General features: G+C 31.7%; 4 protein-coding genes across 4 annotated transcripts; 3 read left to right on the top strand and 1 right to left on the bottom strand.

Annotated features, from left to right (window-relative positions):
- The first annotated feature begins 2148 nt into the window (after window positions 1-2148).
- Window positions 2149-4214, top strand: LOC112714491 (GDSL esterase/lipase At1g28600). Its single transcript, XM_025766097.3, has 5 exons — window positions 2149-2504; window positions 2593-2826; window positions 3098-3246; window positions 3344-3617; window positions 3692-4214. The coding sequence occupies exons 1-5, from the start codon at window positions 2216-2218 to the stop codon at window positions 3955-3957; spliced, it is 1212 nt and encodes a 403-aa protein (XP_025621882.1). The 5' UTR covers window positions 2149-2215; the 3' UTR covers window positions 3958-4214.
- Window positions 4215-4791: 577 nt separating this feature from the next.
- Window positions 4792-7756, top strand: LOC112714492 (GDSL esterase/lipase At1g28600). Its single transcript, XM_025766098.3, has 5 exons — window positions 4792-5170; window positions 5248-5481; window positions 6586-6734; window positions 6902-7175; window positions 7327-7756. Exons 1-5 carry the CDS (start codon window positions 4903-4905, stop codon window positions 7572-7574), a joined length of 1173 nt encoding a protein of 390 aa, XP_025621883.1. The 5' UTR covers window positions 4792-4902; the 3' UTR covers window positions 7575-7756.
- A 298-nt stretch (window positions 7757-8054) lies between these two features.
- Window positions 8055-10588, top strand: LOC112714493 (GDSL esterase/lipase At5g45910). Its single transcript, XM_025766099.3, has 5 exons — window positions 8055-8631; window positions 8967-9188; window positions 9271-9419; window positions 9505-9778; window positions 10090-10588. Exons 1-5 carry the CDS (start codon window positions 8334-8336, stop codon window positions 10317-10319), a joined length of 1173 nt encoding a protein of 390 aa, XP_025621884.1. The 5' UTR covers window positions 8055-8333; the 3' UTR covers window positions 10320-10588.
- A 2208-nt stretch (window positions 10589-12796) lies between these two features.
- On the bottom strand, window positions 12797-14872 carry LOC112718429 (adenylate-forming reductase 03009-like). Its single transcript, XM_072203997.1, has one exon. It carries the CDS (start codon window positions 14776-14778, stop codon window positions 13150-13152), a length of 1629 nt encoding a protein of 542 aa, XP_072060098.1. The 5' UTR covers window positions 14779-14872; the 3' UTR covers window positions 12797-13149.
- Window positions 14873-21443: the final 6571 nt, after the last annotated feature.

Raw genomic sequence — 21443 nt, 5'->3', positions numbered from 1 at the left:
GTCGTCATCAACACCACCTCTTCCTCCTCCTCTTCTTTCTTCTTTTTTCATTGAAATTTCTTCTCCTCTTTTTTATTGTTTTGAATCCAATCAAGTGGTTGAAGTGTGGTTCAATTCAAAAGAAAAAAAATGTAGCATTAGAGGAAATATTTTTCTATATTTACAGCAAATTTGGGTGTAACATGGAGATATTTGGGTGTAACACGAAGATATTTGGATGCATTTTTATCCTGATAAGCTCTGCATAATTCAAAACTCTTCCCCTTCCTCTTCCTTATCTTCTACTGCTTCTTCTTTTTATCATCATCACAATCTTCTTTTTTTTATTCATCTTTTTCTTTTTGTTTTATCTTCTCAAATTTCTTCTTGTTTTACTTTCTTAACAAGAATAAAAACAAAAAAAAAACAAACAAAGAAAAAGAAACACATAATGCTGTAAAATTACTTGGAAGAAGATGAACTTACATTCATTTAACTAAAAGAAAGAAAGAAATAAGGAAAAAAAGAAGAAGAAAAAAATGCAGTATTGGAAGAAATATTTTTCTGTATTTACAGCAAATTTGGGTATAACATGAAGATATTTGAGTGTATTTTTATTCTGATAAGTTCTGCATAATTTAAAACTCTTCTTTTTCCTCTTCCTCCTACTCATCTTCTACTGTTTCTTTTTTTTATCATCATCATTATCTTCTTTTTTCTTTTTTTCTTATTCATTTTTTTGTTTTATCTTCTCAAATTTTTTCTTGTTTTACCCTCTTAACAAGAATAAAAACAAAAAATCAAACAAAGAAAAAGAAGAAACACATAATATTGCAAAATTAATTGGAAGAGGATGAACTTACATTAATTTAACTAAAAGAAAGAAAGAAATAAGAAAAAAAGATGAAGAAAAAAATGCAACATTAGAGAAAATATTTTTCTGTATTTGCAGCAAATTTGAGTGTAACTAAAAAGATATTTGAATGTATTTTTATTTTGATAAGTTCTGCATAATTTAAAACTCTTCTTCTTTCTCCTCTTTATCTTGTACTACTTCCTCTTTCTCATCTTCTTATTTTGTTTTCTTATAATTTTTTTTGAAAAAAAAATCAAACAAAGAAAAAATACATAATATTGCAAAATTAATAGAAAGAGGAGGAGAAAAAAATGCAGCAACAATAATAATAATAAAAAGAACCACAATGAGGATGAAAACGCAAAAAAAAAAAGAATGATTGCGAAGAAAAATGAGAAAGAATGCAAAGAAGAATGAGAAGAAGAAGAATGGGAAGGAAGAGGAGGAAGAACATAGAATACAAACGTTGAAGAAGAACCGTTTCTAATTTCGCGTTATTCAAGGTTGAAGAAGTGCGTGTTTACACGCTCTTTAAATTGAGAGTTATTTTTGTTAGATTTTAGCTAACTTGTATAAATTTGTACGCCAAAAAAACTTATATGTGTAACAGCTTTTTTTAAAAAATAGTGATAATTATGTTGTTAAATGCTAAAGAACCGTCTTTAAGCTCAGCTACTCAAATTTCAAGTTTTAAAACGAGTAAAAATTCTCAAAACATTTATTATTATGGAAATAAAAAATATGATATGGCAGTAAATAAGTTGTGATTGTACTGTTAGAGTAAATAACTAAATTAGTTTTTGAAAGATTACTCATTTTTTAAATAATCTTTAAAAAATATTTTTAATCAAATTCATTCTTCAAAGTTTAAGTTAATCAACTTAAGTCTTTTCATCATTTTTATTATTAAGGATATCAAAATTTATTGATGTGATATATTAGTTAACACTACAATACAACTTAATAATTCTAATGGACAGTAAACTTATGAAATTAGATCAAATAAATCTTAAATTTGACGAATTCTAATACTTCAAGTCCTTTTTTTAATTAAATTTTAATTTGATCTAATTTTATAAATTTATTATATTAATAGTCAATTAAAATTTATATATATAATCGTATTACTTAACATGCCATATTAATAAATTTTAAAACTATCAATAAAAAATAACAAAATAATTAATACAATTAATTTAAAATATTTTAAAAAATAAATTTAATTAAAAAATATTTTAAAAAATTAATTTAAAAAATAAGTAATTTTTTAAAGAGAAATTTGACCATTTACTTGTTAAGAAAGAGGTGTGAAAGAAGCTAAGTAGTTGGATATTAAAAGTGACAGTGATATCGATTTCGTACCCTGTACCCACCATCATCATGAATATCATAATGAATCAACACCATCAATCTCCTCAGCAACGGTGGGGCTGCTTGTTGTTTCTACTGTTACAGTTACATATACACGTTGGTGCCGACGGTGGCGATGTCAAACAAGGCCGCTACAGTTCCATCTTCAGCTTCGGAGATTCCATCACTGATACAGGAAACTCCTACTTCATTTCGGCGGAACTCACTCCCAACTGCCTTATCCCTCCGTACGGTGAAACCTACTTCCATCATCCCAGTGGACGCTGCTCTGATGGCCGCATCATCACCGATTTCATTGGTACACTTGATGACGCCATCTTTTCTAATGTTACCATTTCATTTCTCTCCGCTCATAGTCATATATGCATGTTTTCTGTTTGACGAAGCTGACTACATGGGCATTCCTCATCTAAGACCTTATCTGGCCTTCAAGAATGGCGCCGTGCCACGTGGCAGCATTCAACACGGACTCAATTTTGCCATCGCTGGAGCCACGGCTTTGAACCGCACTTTCTTTGAAGACAAGGGCTTTGTGGTTGATGCAACCACCAGCTATTCTCTCATGGTTCAGTTAGATTGGTTCAAGGAGCTTCTGCCTTCTCTCTGCACTTCTCCTTCAAGTAAGCCTTTTACCTTCTCCTTCAAGGAATTTATGTTTAGAGTAGGTTAGGATTGTTGGGGAGCTCTCGACCACCAGAGAAATTTTGGAAAGGAATCAAGTGAGATAACATAAGATGAGAAGACACCACATCCAACTCAAAACCTTAAGGTGTTAAGTTAATGAGTCTCCCATCTTATAAACTCCTCACTTTTCCTTGCTTTATTTGAGGTGAGACTAACTTCATGGACTCCTCACACTTGCAACATTGACAAAGAATTGTATTATTGCAGGCTGCAAACAAGTTCTTAGCAGCTCCTTATTTATTGTGGGAGAGATAGGAGTAAATGATTATGGTTATCTCTTGGAAGAAACCACAGAACTTCAAATGCTTACACCTTACATACACCAAGTAGTATCAGTCATCACTTCAGTGATCAGGGTTAGTTGGTTGAGTAGTAGTCATTATTCCAAAATTGTTCAAATTCTGTAGGACTTATTAATGAACAGAAGATTTTGAAATTCATAATTTTATTCAGGAACTGATTAATTTAGGGGCTGTAACGCTTATGGTTCCTGGTAGTATACCACTTGGTTGCAATCCAGCCTATTTAACATTACTTGCGAGTCCCAACAAAGAGGAGTATGATAAAGCTGGTTGTCTCAAATGGCTAAACAAGTTCTACGGACAGCACAATGAATTGCTTCAAATTGAACTAGATCGCCTCCGAGTTCTGTATCCCCATGTGAATATAATCTATGCAGATTATTTCAATGCTGCATTACGGTTTTACCGTTCTCCACAGCAATTTGGTAATACCATACTCTTTAACTTTCTGTCCTATTAATAAACAGAACAAACGGGATTTTGCCGAATGTTTTTGCAGGGTTTTGTAGAGATTTTATCAAGGTTTGTTGTGGAGGTGGAGGACCATACAATTTCAATGAAACCGCGGTATGCGGCGAGGCAGGGGCGATAGCCTGTGATGATCCTTCAGAATATATTTACTGGGATGGTTATCATTTTACTGAGGCTGCATATAGATGGATGGCCAAGGCCTTATTCCATGGACCATATACCTTTCCCAAATTTAGTTTCTCTTGTATCACACCTGAAACCTCTGCAGATTTCAATAACCATTTAATGATATAAGAAAAAGGCTTCATCGAGTAATGTACCATAGTGCTGTCATGAAAAATGTACCTTCAAAAGTGTATTAGTTCTGCATGATTCATAAGATTTCTGTTAGATTGAACTGGTCTTGTAATAGCCGAACATTATCATAGCTTTGATTTGCTGTATTATTATGTATGGTGTTAGGGGTCTAATTATGTTGAACCCTGATCATCATTGGTTTTTTGGTCAGTAATGATAAATAACATTGTGATAGAACCAGCATTTTTGTTAAATTCTGGCTACCACTTAATCATCAAAAGAAAATTAAATGATTCTATATCATTAGATACAATTGACACTATTAAAAACATTATTGATGACTAATTGATGGTTAAAACCACAAATTCTGCTAGCCTTCTAAACTTTCTCTTAGTCAATATTAACAAACTCTTTTATTTTAAGTGTTGCCCTTCATTGTTTAAACTCTAAAAGGGTTAAGCATAAACTAAGGCAAGCCATGTTTATTATATATTAAAAATGCTATTCGTACGCCAAATTCAGTCATTAAAATTAATTTTATACTGGTGACTAACCTATTTTAGTTGTTGATTTTAGTGTACATATAATATTATTCATTATATATAGACCGCTGAATTAGTCACCAATTATTTTATTTATTGATGGTCACATAATATAAAAATAATCAAAATCAAATCTACTCTAGCAAATTTAGGTTGGATGGATGGAAATGAAAAAAATAATAAATAAAGTGGCTGATAAAAATGATTTACTAAAAATATTATTGTTAGTGGCTAGTTCAGATTTTCAAAATCTTAACTTTAATAAAAAAGAATATTTTGTTTTTGTTTTCTAAAAGTTTGGCCACGTTTTAAATTCTTGGAAACGATCTGTGTATAGTATAATGCCACGTTTTGAAGAGTGGACGAAGACGAGCATGAAGTGAAGTGAAGTAACTTGACCATGGCGTTTCCAGTTCGGAAACTGCAACACTGCTGCTTTCTATTGATACTACATCACGTTGCTCTTGTTGCTCCGGGGAGGGGAGAGAGCGACGATGGTTGTTACACTTCAATGTTCAGCTTCGGAGATTCCCTAACTGATACCGGCAACTTGTGCTTCATCTCCCCGCCACAGACCCCCAACTGCCTCCTCCCTCCTTACGGCAATTCTTACTTCCATCACCCCAACGGTCGCTGTTCTGATGGCCGCCTCATCCCCGATTTCATTGGTACACTTCTTTTCTTTTTTCTTTTTTCGATTGAGCACCGAAAATTCTAACGTTTTAACTTCACTCTTAAACTTAAGCTGATTATATGGGAATCCCTTATTTGAAACCGTATCTTGGTTTCAAGAATGGCGCCGTGCCACGTCACAGCATTCAGCACGGGCTGAACTTTGCGGTTGCTGGAGCCACCGCGTTGGACCGCACTTTCTTCCAAGAGAAGGGGTTTGTGGTTGACGCAGCCGCCAATTATTCTCTCATGGTTCAGCTTGATTGGTTCAAGGATGTTCTAACTTATCTCTGCACTTCTCCTTCAAGTAAGCTTATTACCAACATATATATCTGCAATTATGGTAATTGAATACAATTCTCCATGTAATGAAATTACCAATTAGTTTCTATATCTGGAGAGGATAGCATTGTAGTTGTGATCTAACGAAATCAAGATTTTAAGTATATTTATATGGTAAATGCTACCATGTCCTCTCTAAAATAAAGGGTAAATTATCCTCCTGTGATATATATAGTGTTTATAATTACAATTAAATTGAATGTTAACCATAATAATTAGATATATATTCTCTACTTTTTTTTCTTCTCTCTTGTGATTATTTAAATTTAGTTTAGCACCACCAGTTTATAGCGGTGGTGGTGGCTGTCACCACCGGAGAAATTCCTTTGCGGTGAACTCACAAATCCATCAACAAAATGCAAGTAGTATTCAGCTCGTTACACGTGGCAACATTTATGCTACCAGAGTACGGAGAATCCCTGCTACATAGACGCAACTCCTTCCCAACTAACTCAGCGTACACCCACTGCGCCTCCTCCGCCCTCTTCTGTATGGTGATAACATCTTCGGAGTTCACTATCCGCAAAACTTTTGTCTTATGAAAGTGATTAAATTCTTGTGCATAATTGTCCCCTTATCTTGCAAATCATATTGTCTGCAATTGAATTCGACTTGATCTTCACCTCATCGACAACAATGTCTTTAATCTCATGAGGGTCCAAATTTATCATCCCTTGAAACTTGTATTTGACATCATCAACAACAATGTCTTTAACTGTGTTTATGACTTGAGGATCTGAAGAATCTTTCCAAATATCTTTATGACTTCTATCATCACGGACCATAAGCTCTCCTTTACCTTCAAGTGCATCAATTACATTCGTAAAGATCTCTTCCCCTTTATAAAACTCATCGGGTAAATCACTTTCAATATATATATATATATCACAAGGGGTAATTTATCCTTTATTTTAGAGAGGGTATAATAGAATTCACTTATTTATATTTATTGACATGCTTTTTACATGATAAGTAATTAACAATATGATGTCAGTGTATAATGAGGAATGGTAAGTGGTAAATCAATTATAGAATTTGACTATGGATTTATTCTCCTTCTATCTTGCAGGTTGTGAGGAATTTCTTCGCAGCTCCTTATTTATTGTGGGAGAGATTGGAGGAAATGATTACGGTTATCCCTTGTCTGAAACAACAGATTTTGAAGTGCTAAGATCTTATGTAACCCAAGTAGTATCTGTTGTTACTTCAGTTATCATAGTAAGTGCTTAGATATGTTTTCAATATACCAACCTACTTTTTTCTAATTACAGAGGGAGAGAGAGAAGCCTTCATTTCTTGGTCCTATGTATCTTGAAAATAATACAGTATCTCTCTTTTTCGGATAATGAATTTGTGTTTCAAAAAAGGCTCTATAATATATGCAGGAATTGATTGATCTAGGTGCTAGAACGCTTATGGTCCCTGGAAGTTTACCACTTGGATGCAATCCAGCCTATTTAACAAGGTTAGCACTCAAGGAAAAAGATGAGTATGACCAATCTGGCTGTTTGAAATGGTTAAACAACTTCTTTGGTTACCACAATCAGCTGCTTCAAATCGAGCTTCGTCGGCTTCAAGTGTTGTATCCCCATGTCAATATCATCTATGCAGATTATTTCCATGATGCATTGCGCATGTACCGATCTCCAAAACAATTTGGTAATTATCTTCTCTTAACTTTTATATCATATTAAAGCTTCTGGGATGCAAATAAACAGAACTGTTTCAGTCATAGCAGGAATCCACTTGAATCAGTAGGTTCTTTGAAATTAAACTTCAAAGTTGAGTTTACTTTTAATGTTAATTGCAGGGTTTGGTACAGATTATATCAAGGTTTGCTGTGGAGGTGGAGGACCATACAATTTCAACGATACGGCGCTATGTGGCGATGCAGGGGTCATAGCTTGTGATGATCCTTCAGAATATATTTACTGGGATGGTTATCATTTTACTGAGTCTGCATATAGATGGATGGCCAAGGGGTTAGTATATGGACCATACACCTTTCCTAAGTTTAGTCTCACTTGTTCTACAATTGAGAGACCGCTGGAGATTTGAATAACTATGCAATGAAACAAAGAATAAAATAAAATACAAGCATTGTATTTTTGATATTGTTAAAGGTTAAAAAAGAAACAGAAAGCTCTGATGATCCAAGAGCTGTGATGGCCTCAAAATTGTGGTTTTCTGGTTTGATGAATCTAAAATAATATAGAGCACACAGTATCTCAGTTCACACAGTCTCAGCTTTCAATTGTGATTAAATACAACTTTTAAGTGGAAAGGTCAATAATGCTAATAACTTGAACCCCACGGCCGGTAAGAATAATAAAGATGTGGTTAGCAGCCAGAAAAGAAAACAAAAGAAAGATGTAAGCAGATTAAATTGATTGGCCATTTTTCCTCTGGCTATATTGTTGGAGAAAGTAAAAAGCTTTTCAAACTTGATAAAATTGAAAACGAATTTTTAAAATGTTTTTTCTCTTAACTAAAGCAGCGTTGCTAAGCTATAACCTACAAGAGGCAAGAAGCTAAGCACTGATAGTCCATACAAGTATCAGTTTTCATTCATTTATATGTGAGTTTCATTTGAATCTAATAATGATGGTCCTCTTTCAATGACAATAAAAACTCCAGCTAATTACCTACATCTTACAACTCATGACTCTCCGTTTTTAAATGAATTACATAATTAAACGAGTACAAGGAACTTTCTGATGAAAAGATGGTATCCGTGGCAACATTTAAAGCTCAACTGCAAATATAGACTAGTTGAGTCTGTTGGCTTATAAATGCCTCATTATTAAAAATCTAATCATGTACATTGTTTGGCTTCTTCATTCATACCTTTACGCTAACAACATGATGAAGTTCTATATCCTCTTAATCATAGGATATTTCTCATGTTGTTTCCATGATAAGGTTGTTTCAGTTCCAAGTCCTATTCCATATAAGTCTGTTTTCAACTTTGGTGACTCATTGAGTGACACTGGCAATTTCCTTGCCTCTGGTGCCATTCAATTCCCCGTCATCGGAAAGCTTCCTTATGGGGTAACCTTCTTTAGAAAGGCCACCGGCCGCTGCTCCGATGGCCGACTGATAATTGATTTCATAGGTACGTGAAAGTGAAGTGTATACAAAAATCTATTTGTCAGAGATATAACTATTCATGTGCCTACTCCTTTTACCCCTTTGCTGCATTTCAACAAAAAGTGTAAAAGAAAAAGAAAATTGTAGGCTTATACATACAATATAAGGTGGAAATTCAGGTGCAGTCGACTTTACGTGAAGTTGATAACTGAGAGCGGTTAGATTTGACTGATTGGACTAAAATTTCATCTAACGACTCTCAATTATCAACTTCACGTGAAGTCGACTACACCTGAATTTCCACCATAATATAATATAAACTCATTATTAGTGATAATGAATCACTTTATGAATGTATAGCTGAGGCATATGGTTTGCCACTTTTGCCACCGTATCTGAACCTAAGCAATGGACAAAACATTAAGCAAGGAGTGAATTTTGCTGTTGCTGGAGCCACTGCGCTAGATGCAGATTTCTTCATCCAAAGGGGAATTGGAAAAGCTTTGTGGACTCGTGATTCATTGAACGTTCAGCTTGGCTGGTTCAGGAAGCTTAAACCCTCTCTTTGCACCACTAAACAAGGTCACCCTAACCACCAAAACGAAACTCTTGTGATAGAACTTGACACTATCCATCATTCTCTGCTTTTTATTATATGTCGCAGATTGTGATAACTACTTCAAGAATTCTCTATTCATGGTGGGGGAGATAGGTGGTAATGATTATAACTATGCGGCAGTTTTTGGTGGAAACGTTAGCCAACTACTAAATAACGTTCCTGTAGTTGTTGAAGCAATAACAAACGCCACCAGGGTATGTTACTTGTTACATCAAATAGAGCACATTATGATAGAAATATAGAATATAAATTACATGAAATGAATTTCTATTTTGGTAGGCATTGATAGAAGAAGGAGCAGTAGAGTTAGTGGTGCCGGGAAATTTGCCAGTTGGGTGCTCAGCTGTGTACCTGACCTTGTTTAGAAGCCCAAACAAAGGGGACTACGATGAAAATGGATGCTTGAATGCCTTCAACGGTTTTGCAATGTACCATAACGAACAGCTCCAACTTGCCTTAAGGAATCTAAGGCACAAATACCCTCAAGCAAGGATCATCTATGCTGACTATTACGGTGCAGCGCAACGTTTCTACCGTGCACCAGGGCACTATGGTTAGCTATTGCAATACACTTGAAGATAGAATAAATTATCATTTGTATACATGAAAGATACTATATCCATATAAGAATAAAACAACAATTGTCACCATGGAAGATGACCTCCCTGTGCCAAGAGTACCCAGACGTTGGTTCCGTTAGAGTACTCTTGGCACACAGAAGTCATCTTCAGTGGTTACAATTATCGTTTTATTCTTATATAAGTACATTTGTCAGCGTTTGTATTTTTTATGGCTACAAATGGTAATTTATTCCTCGAAGATAATTAGTTAATGTACGTACAATAATGAATCATGTTGGTGCAGGGTTCCGAAGGACATTAAGAGCATGCTGTGGAGGAGGTGGACCATTCAATTTCAACAATTCAGCAAGGTGTGGTCACATTGGCTCAAACGCATGTCCAGATCCATCCAAGTATCCTAACTGGGATGGAATTCACTTGACAGAAGCATCTTACAGGCACATAGCTAGGGGTCTAGTTAACGGTCCTTTCTCAAGGCCCCCTCTCAAGTCCTCTCCCTTTATCATACCATAGACATAAATGTAACAATGACATTCAAATAACACCTTCCCTTGTTAACTACTTCATTCAGCATTTAGTTTCGTTAGTTATGCCTATCAAAGTAGCTCTGTCTTTTTATTATTGCTTTGTTGACTCTATTATGTGTATTGTTTCACCATAATCCGCATTCACTGTACTGCCTACTGCGCTTAATTAGGATTGAATTTATTTGAGCATCCAAAAAGAAAAACGTGACTATTAAATACGTCTATCTTTGTATAAAAGACATTTTCATCTGAATAGTCGTTGAGCTTTGTATGCATTGGAAACATCTCTGCCTCCTTCAGGATTTTTCTTGTCACAATGACCTTTTCTCGCAGCACTCACATTCAACTCAGCTCAGACACATTTGACCTACCAAGAACATAAGTATCATGAGCCATAGAAAAATGCTACTTATCTTTTAAATTTTCAGCTTTTAATCAGTCTTTTTATTTAAATAATATTATTTAATTAATTTAAATATTTACTTTTATAAGAAGTTGTTTATTTTTTATGAAAATTTACTTATTTTTTAAATTTTTTTAAAGATTAAATGATGGACAATTTTTAAAAGATATCTAGGTACATTGTAAATTATATTACTTTTTCTTCGAATAACCACTCACCATCTTTTAAAAGATTTAGAATTTAGGATTAAGAATTTATGATTTATAATTTAAAATTTAAGATAATTAAAATAATTTTTGAAAAAAATATTGATTAAAAAAATTAACTCCTGGCATTATTAAAGTAATACTTGAGAGGTAATAACTCAAAATTATTTTATTTAATTTAATAGTTATAATTTTATATATATAAGGTTTATAATTATATATTTATTATATTTAAAATTATTTATTTATTCAGCAATAATTATAGAATGTTTGGACTATTTTAATCAATTTTTTGTTGTCGTTTAAATATTTTTGTTATAATAATATCTTTGAATATGAATTTGGAAAATTTCTCCTAAATATTGAATGGGTCCCCATATTGAAATGAGATGTTACCTTTTCACCGTGCATGTAAGTACAAAGTAGTAAGTTGACGGAAATTAAGTAGGTAGCGAAAATTATGTTCTATCCATCATTATTCAAAGGAGTAATGCCAAAGAGTTAATAATCAAAAGTTATTTTATTTAATTTCATATTTATAATTATATATATATATATAATCTTTAATATTATCTAATTATTTTAGAAGTAATTAATAAATATAAAAATAAGATAATTTTAGTTGATTTGGGCTGATTAAGAAGGGGGAGAAAATACATGCCGTGCTAATTTGAGTAATTGACAAAATATATATGGAGAATGCTATAATAGCTAAAAGATGATGTTTGTTTACTGACAAAAATAAAATTAATATGTAATTTAAAAAATATAAAAATAAATCATTTTAAAAAAATCAAATTTACTACAAAAAGATCAATTCAACAACTCATAGAGACACAGTAAAATTGACATTATTCCATATTTAATTTATGGTGGGTACTCCCATGAAGATATTATAATTGTCTTCATGTGATGATTTTTCTTTTTGACCCTTAGATGATGGAGTGTAGGGTTAGATTTTGATATGTTATAAAAGTGTTGTTTTTATTTGAAGTGTGGCCAAATCAATAAATCACACTTTTATACAAAGCATCTTCATAAAAAGATGTTTTTTGCATCTTCATTTGAGTAGCTCCCTTAATTTATAAGGCATATGACTTTCCTTTGCGCCAAATTGAAAAGGGAGTGCCGGAGTGGTTAGTGGTTACAGTCTACGAGGAAAAACGGTAATAACCCCATAGATAGTCAAAACGGAGAAAACATTCTTCTTATCTTTTATGTCTAGAATGTAGAACATTTCAAAGTGCATAAATTATCACCAAATTAATCAAAGATAGATAGTGAAGTGACTATCAAGTACTATAAAAGACCAAAAATCAAAAGATAATTTGTAAAAGAGAATTATTAAGAGACGAGTAAATTTTGTAATTTATAGTTAATTAGTTATTAATTAATTATTATTAATATTTTTAATAATGTAAAATTATATTTAATAATATGAAATTATTTATTTTTTTATTAATTAAGTATTAGTCAAATTTTAATAAAAATACTGATTTTTATATTTTTTTTTCGTAAAATATCAAGTAGTAAAAACACATTTTATTTAGACATTACAAATTAAAGAATTAAGAAAAATAATATAATAAATTATACTTTTTTTGTCTTAAGCATTTTTAAAAATTTTAAGAATATTTTTAAGGTTCAATTTGTTTTAATTTTGTTTTTAATGTTTTTTAATATCATTAAATTTTTTAAAACGTTAAAAATACAATTGAAACAAAATATAAAAAATTTAGATACGTCAAAATAAAATTGTTTTTAGTATATATGTTCACATATATTAGAGAAATTTTTTCATTATTATATGTTAAGATACAATTGAAAACAAAAGATGCATGTATGGCATATTAATTGAGTGCAATACTTGTAAAAGAATGTGCCCAAACACATGGACACACCAACATCCTAGCACACAAAGTTTTTTGTGTGATTTACATACAGTTAACATATTAGAAGCCTAGCTACTTGCGAGGATAATAAGGTAAAAATTCAAGTACAGTCGATTTCACGTGAAGTTGATATTTAAGAGCTATTAGATGATTTGACTAGAGCTATTAGATGATTTGACTGATTTGACTAAATTTTCATCTAACGGTCGTGAAGTCAACTGCACCTGAGTTTTCACGGGATAATAAACAGTACAAGCAGACACATGAACAATATATTAAACAAAATTAAGAAGCAATATATTAGAGATGGAAGAACTAGGAATCCCAAATGGGACCAAAGGCTGCAATTCCATTAGCTTTGCATGCATTGACAACATCTCTGCTTCTTTGAGGATTGCTTGTGACAATGACGACTTGAGCACCAAAGTTGTTGGCAGCATTGACACTCATCTCAGACACGTTTGGCCTACCAAGCACAGCAGTGTCATGAACTATAACCTTCTCTTTCGAGTGGCCACTCATCATTTCCTTAATCTCCTTTCCAAAGTTCTGTTCAACACCCTTTGTGACCCAGAGCACGCACACCTCTGCCTTACATGGCTGCAAGAGGAACGAAAGGAACACACATATTCCAGACCCGGTGGCTACCAACAACACCCTATCATACATGTTTGTGAGATAAGGGAGTCCTGCAAAGTGCACTTGCCGAACCCACAGGTGCGTTGGAGGCTTTGCCACCAAAGATTTCGTGAAGTCTCCGACTGCACCGGCCAGCATCATGTGCTCTTTCTTGTCATCCGAGATTATCCCAAACGCGTGCCACTCAGATAAAGGATGAGGGCTAATCCTTCCAAGTATCCCTGCCTTTATTCCTCCTTCGAATTTGATGATGGAAGCGTGGCCGGAAGCGCTTGTAACTCTAACCGGGACACGCCTCACTGTCAACCAAGGAGCCACTATGAGCACTGTGATGGCCACTGTCATCCAGAACTCTTGGCTATGGACCAAAGCGTTTCCAACTTCATTTCTGTACGATTTTGTTGTTGGATCATAGGAGATTCTGAGTATTATGAAAGCCCACACAAGGGCAAGTGCGAACCATCCCGAGAAACGGTGCAATCTCTCGAAGATGTTGTGATGGAGATGGCGAACGAGAGGGAATGCAGCCAGTGAAGAGATACAGAGGAAGCCGAGAATGGCGCTGGAGACAGCAATGATCTCCGGTGAAGTGTTGTCTCTTTGCTTGAGTGTGAGGATCAAAGCATACAGAAGCCACGCGATGGAGGAGATGCCGCAGCCACTGTGTATGCCTCCTACGCTTTGCAGAAGAGAAGTGGTGGCGGTTTTGATGAAGAGAGGAACCCATGATCTCCCTAGGATCTTGACGGCAAGGTAAAAGATAAGTCTCAAGAAAAGCTCGCTTCTGCAGAGAATCAAAGCAAGTATGTTGGCAATGGAGAATAGAGCAGCGTTGTTCCTTGCATAGGGAAAATGGCCCGTGGCAGCAACAACCAGGGCAGTGATGTTCAAGATCAGCGAAACCGTGAAGAGACGCTTGTACACAGTGAACAACCCTTGGTCTAGAAGTATAACCGAGAGTCTCATGTCACTCTTCTTTGGAGCAGCAGGAGCAGGAGGAACAGCTGGCTTGGCAAATGGCTTTTCCTGCTCCTGCTGCTTCTCCACATCATTGTTGTTGTCTTCTTCTTGGAGAGCTTCGTCATTTTCTTCGTCGTCGTCATCGAGGTCGAGGTCACAGAAATGGCTACTGGCCCTGCTGGTGGATCTTTGAACTGAAAATGAAGGGAAGACCTTAGAGTTGGAGGCAAATGGCCACAACCTTTTGCTGATGGAACGTTCTGTTACGGTAAAAGGGTTTTCATGAGGATTATTGATCTCAAATGTCACGCCTCTGCAGCTTGAGAACTTCACTGGGGTTTGCATTGCTGCTTTTCAGATTGAGAAAATAGTTTTGCTCTCTGATTAATTCAAGAGAGAGCCAACTGCAATTTGGAATTTTGGGAATCAGATAAGAGAGGTTTTTAGTTTGTGTTTTCATGCATAGTTAGTAAGTTTCTATTTATATGCACTGGTCTTCATGTACCTGACTTTGAAAACTCCCATTTCATTAATCACTACTTTAATTTGAATGTGTCATCCCCAAAGTTAATAGCAACTTGTTCACAAGTTTGTTTTTCAGTGTAAACTAGGATTGTTTCATTGTTTCCATTATTTTCAGTACTACATTTCTCTCAAAAAATAAAATAAAAAAACTATGTATACATCTCAAGTAATAAAATATTTAGACACCAAATATAACTGATAAAATATTTTAGTTGGCCAAGTTAATATGTCAATTAATATTAATTAACATTTAACTAACCAATCAATAATTTTATAATTAATTCATTATATCAATAAAATAATATTTTTAGTTTGGATTTGTCAATAGAAACACTAATAACGTAAGGATTTTCGACTCTAAAAACTCATTTTTGCTTAAGAGCTTTCAATGTTACAAATTAAACACGGTTGGTTGGATTTATAATATGTGCAAAATTTATTGAGATGTAAGAAGGCTAACTTTTCAGTCAAACATCTTAAAATTTTTTTAAGAGCAACTTTAAAGTGGGTTAACACTTGAAATTTGATAATTAATAAAGTGAAGGAAAAATTTAATTTATGAAAGGTAAAAGTGCTCAATAAAGTAGGTAAATTAGTCTTTATTAAATTTAGGGTTGCACACGGATCGGATCAGATTGGATATAGTTTAAAATTTTATTCGATTCGCACTGCACTTATCGAATCGGATCGGATGCGATATCCGTATTTTTTAAGGCCGGATCCGATCTGATCTGATCCGCATATCGGATATATCCGTATAATTCAAAAAAAAACTATTTTGAGATTTTGTTTGGCTATTTTTACAAAAAATATCTAGAAAATTCATTTTTTATCTGTTTAAACCTAGTTACTCCTAGAATATTATTAATAATAGTTCTCTTGAATAACAAAAATAAAATAATAACACAAGATTTAAGTTTAATTATTCTAAGTTGAAGTACAACATAAAAAGTTAAAAACAAAATATCATAAAATTCATAAAATAACACACTAAAATTCATATTATATTAGGGTTTACTTTCTTAAACTATGCTATTTATATGTGATGTGCGGATATGCGGATTTGCGGATTGGATCCGCGGATATCACTGTCGAATCCGCAATCCGATCCGACCATAGTGCGGATTCAATCCGATGGCTCTGCGGATTGGATAATATCCGCAAAATTCGGATCGGATGCGGATAATTACTGCGGATATGTGAATATTATCCGATTCATGTGCAGCCCTAATTAAATTTGTACTGAATAGTTTGCTGGTGTACTATTTGAGTTTGTATAAGATGCCAAAAGCAGTAGTAGAAAAGTTAATTTCGTTGTAGAGAAAATTTCTATGAAATAAGGAGAAATGTAGAAATGGTTTGGGAGTTGGAATTAGTGAACCAATTGTACGAGACTTTAAGGCCTATAAAAATAGCACGTGATACGCAAGATAGAGTTGTATAGAAGTTTGACAAGAAAAATATTTTCTCAACTAACTCTTTTGTATAGGTGCTGTGGTTAGAAACACTCTCGAAGAACATCACTAGTTATAATTTCACCAGAACATTATATAACGGTTTGGTTCCACCACAAATGGAGTTATTTATCTCATTTATTTTGATAGGAAGAGTAAATATCAAAGAAAGATTACATAGACTATGAATTATTAGCCACGGTGATAACATAGGTGTGTTGTATAAAAAAGATGTTGAACATATTCACCACTTATTTTTTGGTTGTGAGTTTACCTGATATGTGTGGTGTGAATGACTATCTAATTTTAAAAGGCGGTGGACTATTCCAGATTCACTGAAAAAATATTTTGGGAGTTGGATAGGTATCGTTAACCGAAAAGAGGAGCGTAACAAGTGGTTTATATGCTTCTTTGAAGTTATTTAGAATGTTTGACTAAAGATAAATGGGTAAATCTTTAACAACAAAGAAGCCAGAGTAAAAAAGGTGTTTCACAATTTTTTGACCAGTTATAAAGAGTGGAATAATATAAATCTTTTTTGTTGTTGATGACAATATCGAAGATAACACTAAAAATAATTTTTAGGTTATAATTGGATAGATATTGGTGTTTGAGATTTTATTTGAGACTTTATCGCTCTATTTTATTGTATTGAGATTGCTTGTTTAAAAAAATTAAACACAGTTGGTTTAGTGCTTTTCTTTTAAGGCGATAAATATTTAAGCACCTTTAAATTTATTAAGTGATTAATATTTTATATATTTAAGTTAGTATTATTAATTTCTTTTTTTTATTAAACATATTACTTCTAGCATTTCTTATATATTTAAAACAATGATAAGTATTGAAAGTTTAAATCATAAATTAAAGCCCCATCGGTCATCAACTTTTTTGACCTTCTATCTTCCAACGTTTCTACGCGCAATAATCTTTTCTGCATGGCAAGTTTTTATCAGCATATTTTGCATTTTAACATAAAAAAAGGAGCTTCTATATAATAAATGGATTTTAATTTTATATGCATTGGAACAAAAATCAGTTAATAATTAATCAACGAAAATTTTATATTTATGAAGTTAAAATTTAAATTTTTCACATTCAAAATTGATATTAACTCTTTCTTATTATTTTTAGAGGAGATTTGTCAATTCAATGAATTAGACCGAAAAATCTGGCTAATTCTAAAAGATGGTTTCCAGACTTATATGTGTAATCTAATTCTTGAACAGGCTAACATCACTACAAATTGTCAAATACTCAAACTGAATGAATAGCTGGTGCATATGATGATCACGTCCATTTTAGTGGCTATATATATCTTTCTGGAATATATGAAATATATATAATTGAAAAATAATATTTATGTTATATATTTTTAAATGTTTTATTTGCTTTTATTTTTTAATAATTATTTCTAATACTACAAAAACATATACAAAAAATAAAACTAACACATAAAACATTCTTTTATGGATAATTATAACATCATGTATTTTTATGTACGGTTTGATGGTCCAAAATAATGAATTCGTTTATCTCTGGGCAACTTGGTTGCTGCTTAGTTACAAGAGTACGTTATAGGTGAAACAGCCGCCATTCTTAGCTTCAGTAAGTAGCAGGTGCCATTAATTATTCTCTCTTTGACTGTAATAACGATGACGTCTGACCTTTGGCTTCGTCAACTCTTTTATTTCCGGCAGTGACCATTATTTTTCATCATCAATACGTATATTATTGAAGTGTATATATATATATATAGCAATTTTAATTTGATCCAATATAAATATTTTTATATGTATTTAAATAATTTAAGTTAAATAGTTAATTTCTTTTAGTGATATAGTAATATACACTTAATTAAATGAGGTATAAAACTTGTTTATACTGTTAGTATCTATATATATAGAAATTAATTTATATACACGTAAATTTAAAAGAAAGTATTATAATATATTTGGTTGGTACGTAGTTTTATTATCATTATGCATCCGGCTGCTAATAATTTTCTATGTAGCATGCATGAATTTCAGCGGTAGAACGCTGCCGCATTGCATGACAATTATCACTGTGGATAATTATTAGCTATTACCAAAGAGAGCAGCTACTTACTGGCCACTCACGTAAAGACGCTTAAAACGGCTTTTTTAAAAATATTTTTTAATAATTAAAATTTAATTTATATAATCAATTAAATCATATTATTTTTGTCAAAATTAGACCATAAACAAACTAATTTAACTAAAAAATCGATAAATCAAATCTTGAACAATCTAAATTAATATTTTTTTTATAAAAAATGACTATAATATTCTTATTATAAAAAATAATTAAAAAATATTCATATTATATATATTAATTTTAAAAATTTTAAATTTTAATTCAAATGGCATAGAAAGAAGAAAAAAGTTAGAATTTTAAATTTTTTAAATATATAATAGAAATATTTTAAGTCATTTTCTATAATAAAGGTATTATAGTTATTTTTATAAAAAATATTAATTTAAATTGGTTCAAGATTTGGTTTATTAATTTTTTTATCAAATCGATTTACTTCGTCTAATTTTGACAAAAATAACACAATTTAATTAATTATATAAATTAAATTTTAATTATTAAAAATATCCTTAAAAAAAAAGTTTTAAACGTTTTTATGTGAGTAACTCTTCTTCTCTAATCTCTACTTTTTCATAATAATGAATAATGGGTATGACATCCAGCTTTCGTGAGCAACTTGAAATTTAGGGTATGCATCATCATTGGCAAAGTGAACAAGTCAATCCCCTCAATTTTAAGGGGTTCCCAATAAAAAGGGGATAGGGTTTCACCTAACATTTTTATTTAAAAAGTACATCTTATTATTATTTACATGAATGAGTTGACTCCGTTTCCCTACAAACTTTTCACATAATTCATGTAGGTACGTAAGCGTATCAATAACCTACCATTTCGGAAACCGTATATAATTCTTGAAGCTGAAATTTCAAATTTGCTTAGCTCTTGGTTTGTAATAACATAGCGTGCTCAATTATTGGTTTATTTTCGCTGAATTATTCTTGAAAATAACAGTGGTAAATTCCTCTTTAGATAACAGGGAATCAACATCAACTTTCTGTTATAGTTTATTCTATTCACCGAGTGTTTTCAAACTATTCTTTCTATTGCACCAGATGTAAAAGTTTTAATTGCTTTATTTCCTATTAAGTTAATAAACTATGGTGCTTAGTTGATTAAGGAAATTAAAAGAAGTCATAATTCATTATACAACGACCATATCACAACTAAACCCTGCACCTTTTTCTTTATACATTGAAACATTTTGTAAATTTAGTTTTGTATTTCCTTATTGCGTTGGTGAGCAACTATGTATGATGTAATAGAGTATATTATTATTGTACATAGAAAAACATACAGAAATTTAAGATTATCTATAGTATTTTCGTGATACTCTATATTCAGGCCAAATTTTATTAAACTCCATAATACATAAAAGATCGCTTATTAGTTACTACTCTCTGATTAGGTATACAACTTTAGATAATTAGTCATTCATAAAGAAATTACTTTCAATTCCGGGCTATTTTTTTTTTAAATAATACTATATGATTAATAAGATTTATTATTTTTTGTTTATACTTAATTAATTCTAAATATTAAAATTTAAATTTTAAATTCTAAATTTTAATAGCTTAAAAATAAAGTATTAGTATAAAATATTAACTAAGATTAAGGGTTAATAGTCAAATTAATCCATAATTAATTTTTTAAATTTGCCATTGAAAGACTTTATCAATCAAATTAATTTTTTAAAATTATAAATTAATCATTTTTATCGTTCAGCCACTCAATTAATAATTTTTGTTAACAATTATTAACCATACGAAATATTAACTTACATGTCACATCATATATGACATCTAATATATCTAATTAGATATTAAAAAAATAGATTTATAAAAATTTATCAATTTAGTATCATTAGATTATATTAGAATTTATATAATTAAAAAATTAATTAAATTAATAAATTTTAATAAATATATTTAATCAATATCTAATTAAATATGTTAGAAAATAAATATCATATAATAATATTTTATATCATCAATCATTGATATATAACAATTATTAATTATGTGACGAAAGAATAAAAATGATAATTTATAATTTTTACGTGATTAATTTAACTGAGAAAAATTTTTAAAACCTCATTTGACCATTGATCCTACAAAATATTAATCCTAACATTTCTCTTTAAAAAATGAAGTGTGTGTTCAACATTCTTGGGAGAATTGACGAGGATATATTCAACGTTCTTTCATCTTTTTTTTTATTCTATTTTGGAGGCCTGAGAAATCAGATTCTTTGTGTGCGAGACTCCTTAGTCAGTGTAGATTCCAAGGTATGTCTTTTTATTTTTGATAATTTGATATTGGTAGTTGGGGTGGGTTGGAGTGAAACCCGGCCCATATCCATTATTACGGAATAAGGACCAATTCTTTTATTCGATACACTTTCTTTTCTCTCTTGGCTTATACACTTAACTCTTCAGTTTTTTTTTTGTGTGCTTCTTAACGATATTTGTGATTAAGAAAATAAAAATCAACTCTTATATATCAGTTCAAAAATTGATGCTTGCTACATTTGTTTTAATCAATTTTCTCCACATGCCTTTCTAATTACTCAAAAATAGAAACAATATTTAGTAAATTGAAAACTTGAAAACCTCGTTATGTATTCTTACTTTCTTACTCAAGTAATTAAAATTAAACAACTATTAGCATTAGACCGGAGATAAAGAATTATCGGTTGAGCTTATTTAAGAACTATTTAGGTGAGGGTGGGGTGGGGTAGGACGAACTATATATATAATGGTGCATGTGCCTTGTCATTTTGTCATGTTCCGATATTCTTTTTCATTTTTCACTTTTAATGAAAATAAAACAAATTTCCTTAATATAAAAAATTTAGATAAAAAATCATCATTATCTAATAGTTTTAAATTATTATATTCACAAAAAATAATTGTATGTA

The sequence above is a fragment of the Arachis hypogaea genome, chromosome 10 (genome assembly GCF_003086295.3).
Source record: "Arachis hypogaea cultivar Tifrunner chromosome 10, arahy.Tifrunner.gnm2.J5K5, whole genome shotgun sequence".
Classification (NCBI taxonomy): Eukaryota; Viridiplantae; Streptophyta; class Magnoliopsida; order Fabales; family Fabaceae; genus Arachis; species Arachis hypogaea.
This window is presented reverse-complemented; position numbering and strand designations above follow the sequence as displayed.

Excerpts from the sequence above, each read along its gene's own strand:
- LOC112714493 (XM_025766099.3), top strand. The coding sequence starts at position 8,334 with ATGTACATTGTTTGGCTTCTTCATTCATACCTTTACGCTAACAACATG. Across the intron at positions 9,189-9,270 it reads TCTTTGCACCACTAAACAAG|ATTGTGATAACTACTTCAAG; the intron begins GTCACCCTAACC and ends TATATGTCGCAG. Across the intron at positions 9,779-10,089 it reads CCGTGCACCAGGGCACTATG|GGTTCCGAAGGACATTAAGA; the intron begins GTTAGCTATTGC and ends ATGTTGGTGCAG.
- LOC112718429 (XM_072203997.1), bottom strand. The coding sequence starts at position 14,778 with ATGCAAACCCCAGTGAAGTTCTCAAGCTGCAGAGGCGTGACATTTGAG.
- LOC112714491 (XM_025766097.3), top strand. The coding sequence starts at position 2,216 with ATGAATATCATAATGAATCAACACCATCAATCTCCTCAGCAACGGTGG. Across the intron at positions 2,505-2,592 it reads CATCATCACCGATTTCATTG|CTGACTACATGGGCATTCCT; the intron begins GTACACTTGATG and ends TGTTTGACGAAG. Across the intron at positions 2,827-3,097 it reads TCTCTGCACTTCTCCTTCAA|GCTGCAAACAAGTTCTTAGC; the intron begins GTAAGCCTTTTA and ends GTATTATTGCAG.
- LOC112714492 (XM_025766098.3), top strand. The coding sequence starts at position 4,903 with ATGGCGTTTCCAGTTCGGAAACTGCAACACTGCTGCTTTCTATTGATA. Across the intron at positions 6,735-6,901 it reads TTGTTACTTCAGTTATCATA|GAATTGATTGATCTAGGTGC; the intron begins GTAAGTGCTTAG and ends TAATATATGCAG. Across the intron at positions 7,176-7,326 it reads CCGATCTCCAAAACAATTTG|GGTTTGGTACAGATTATATC; the intron begins GTAATTATCTTC and ends TGTTAATTGCAG.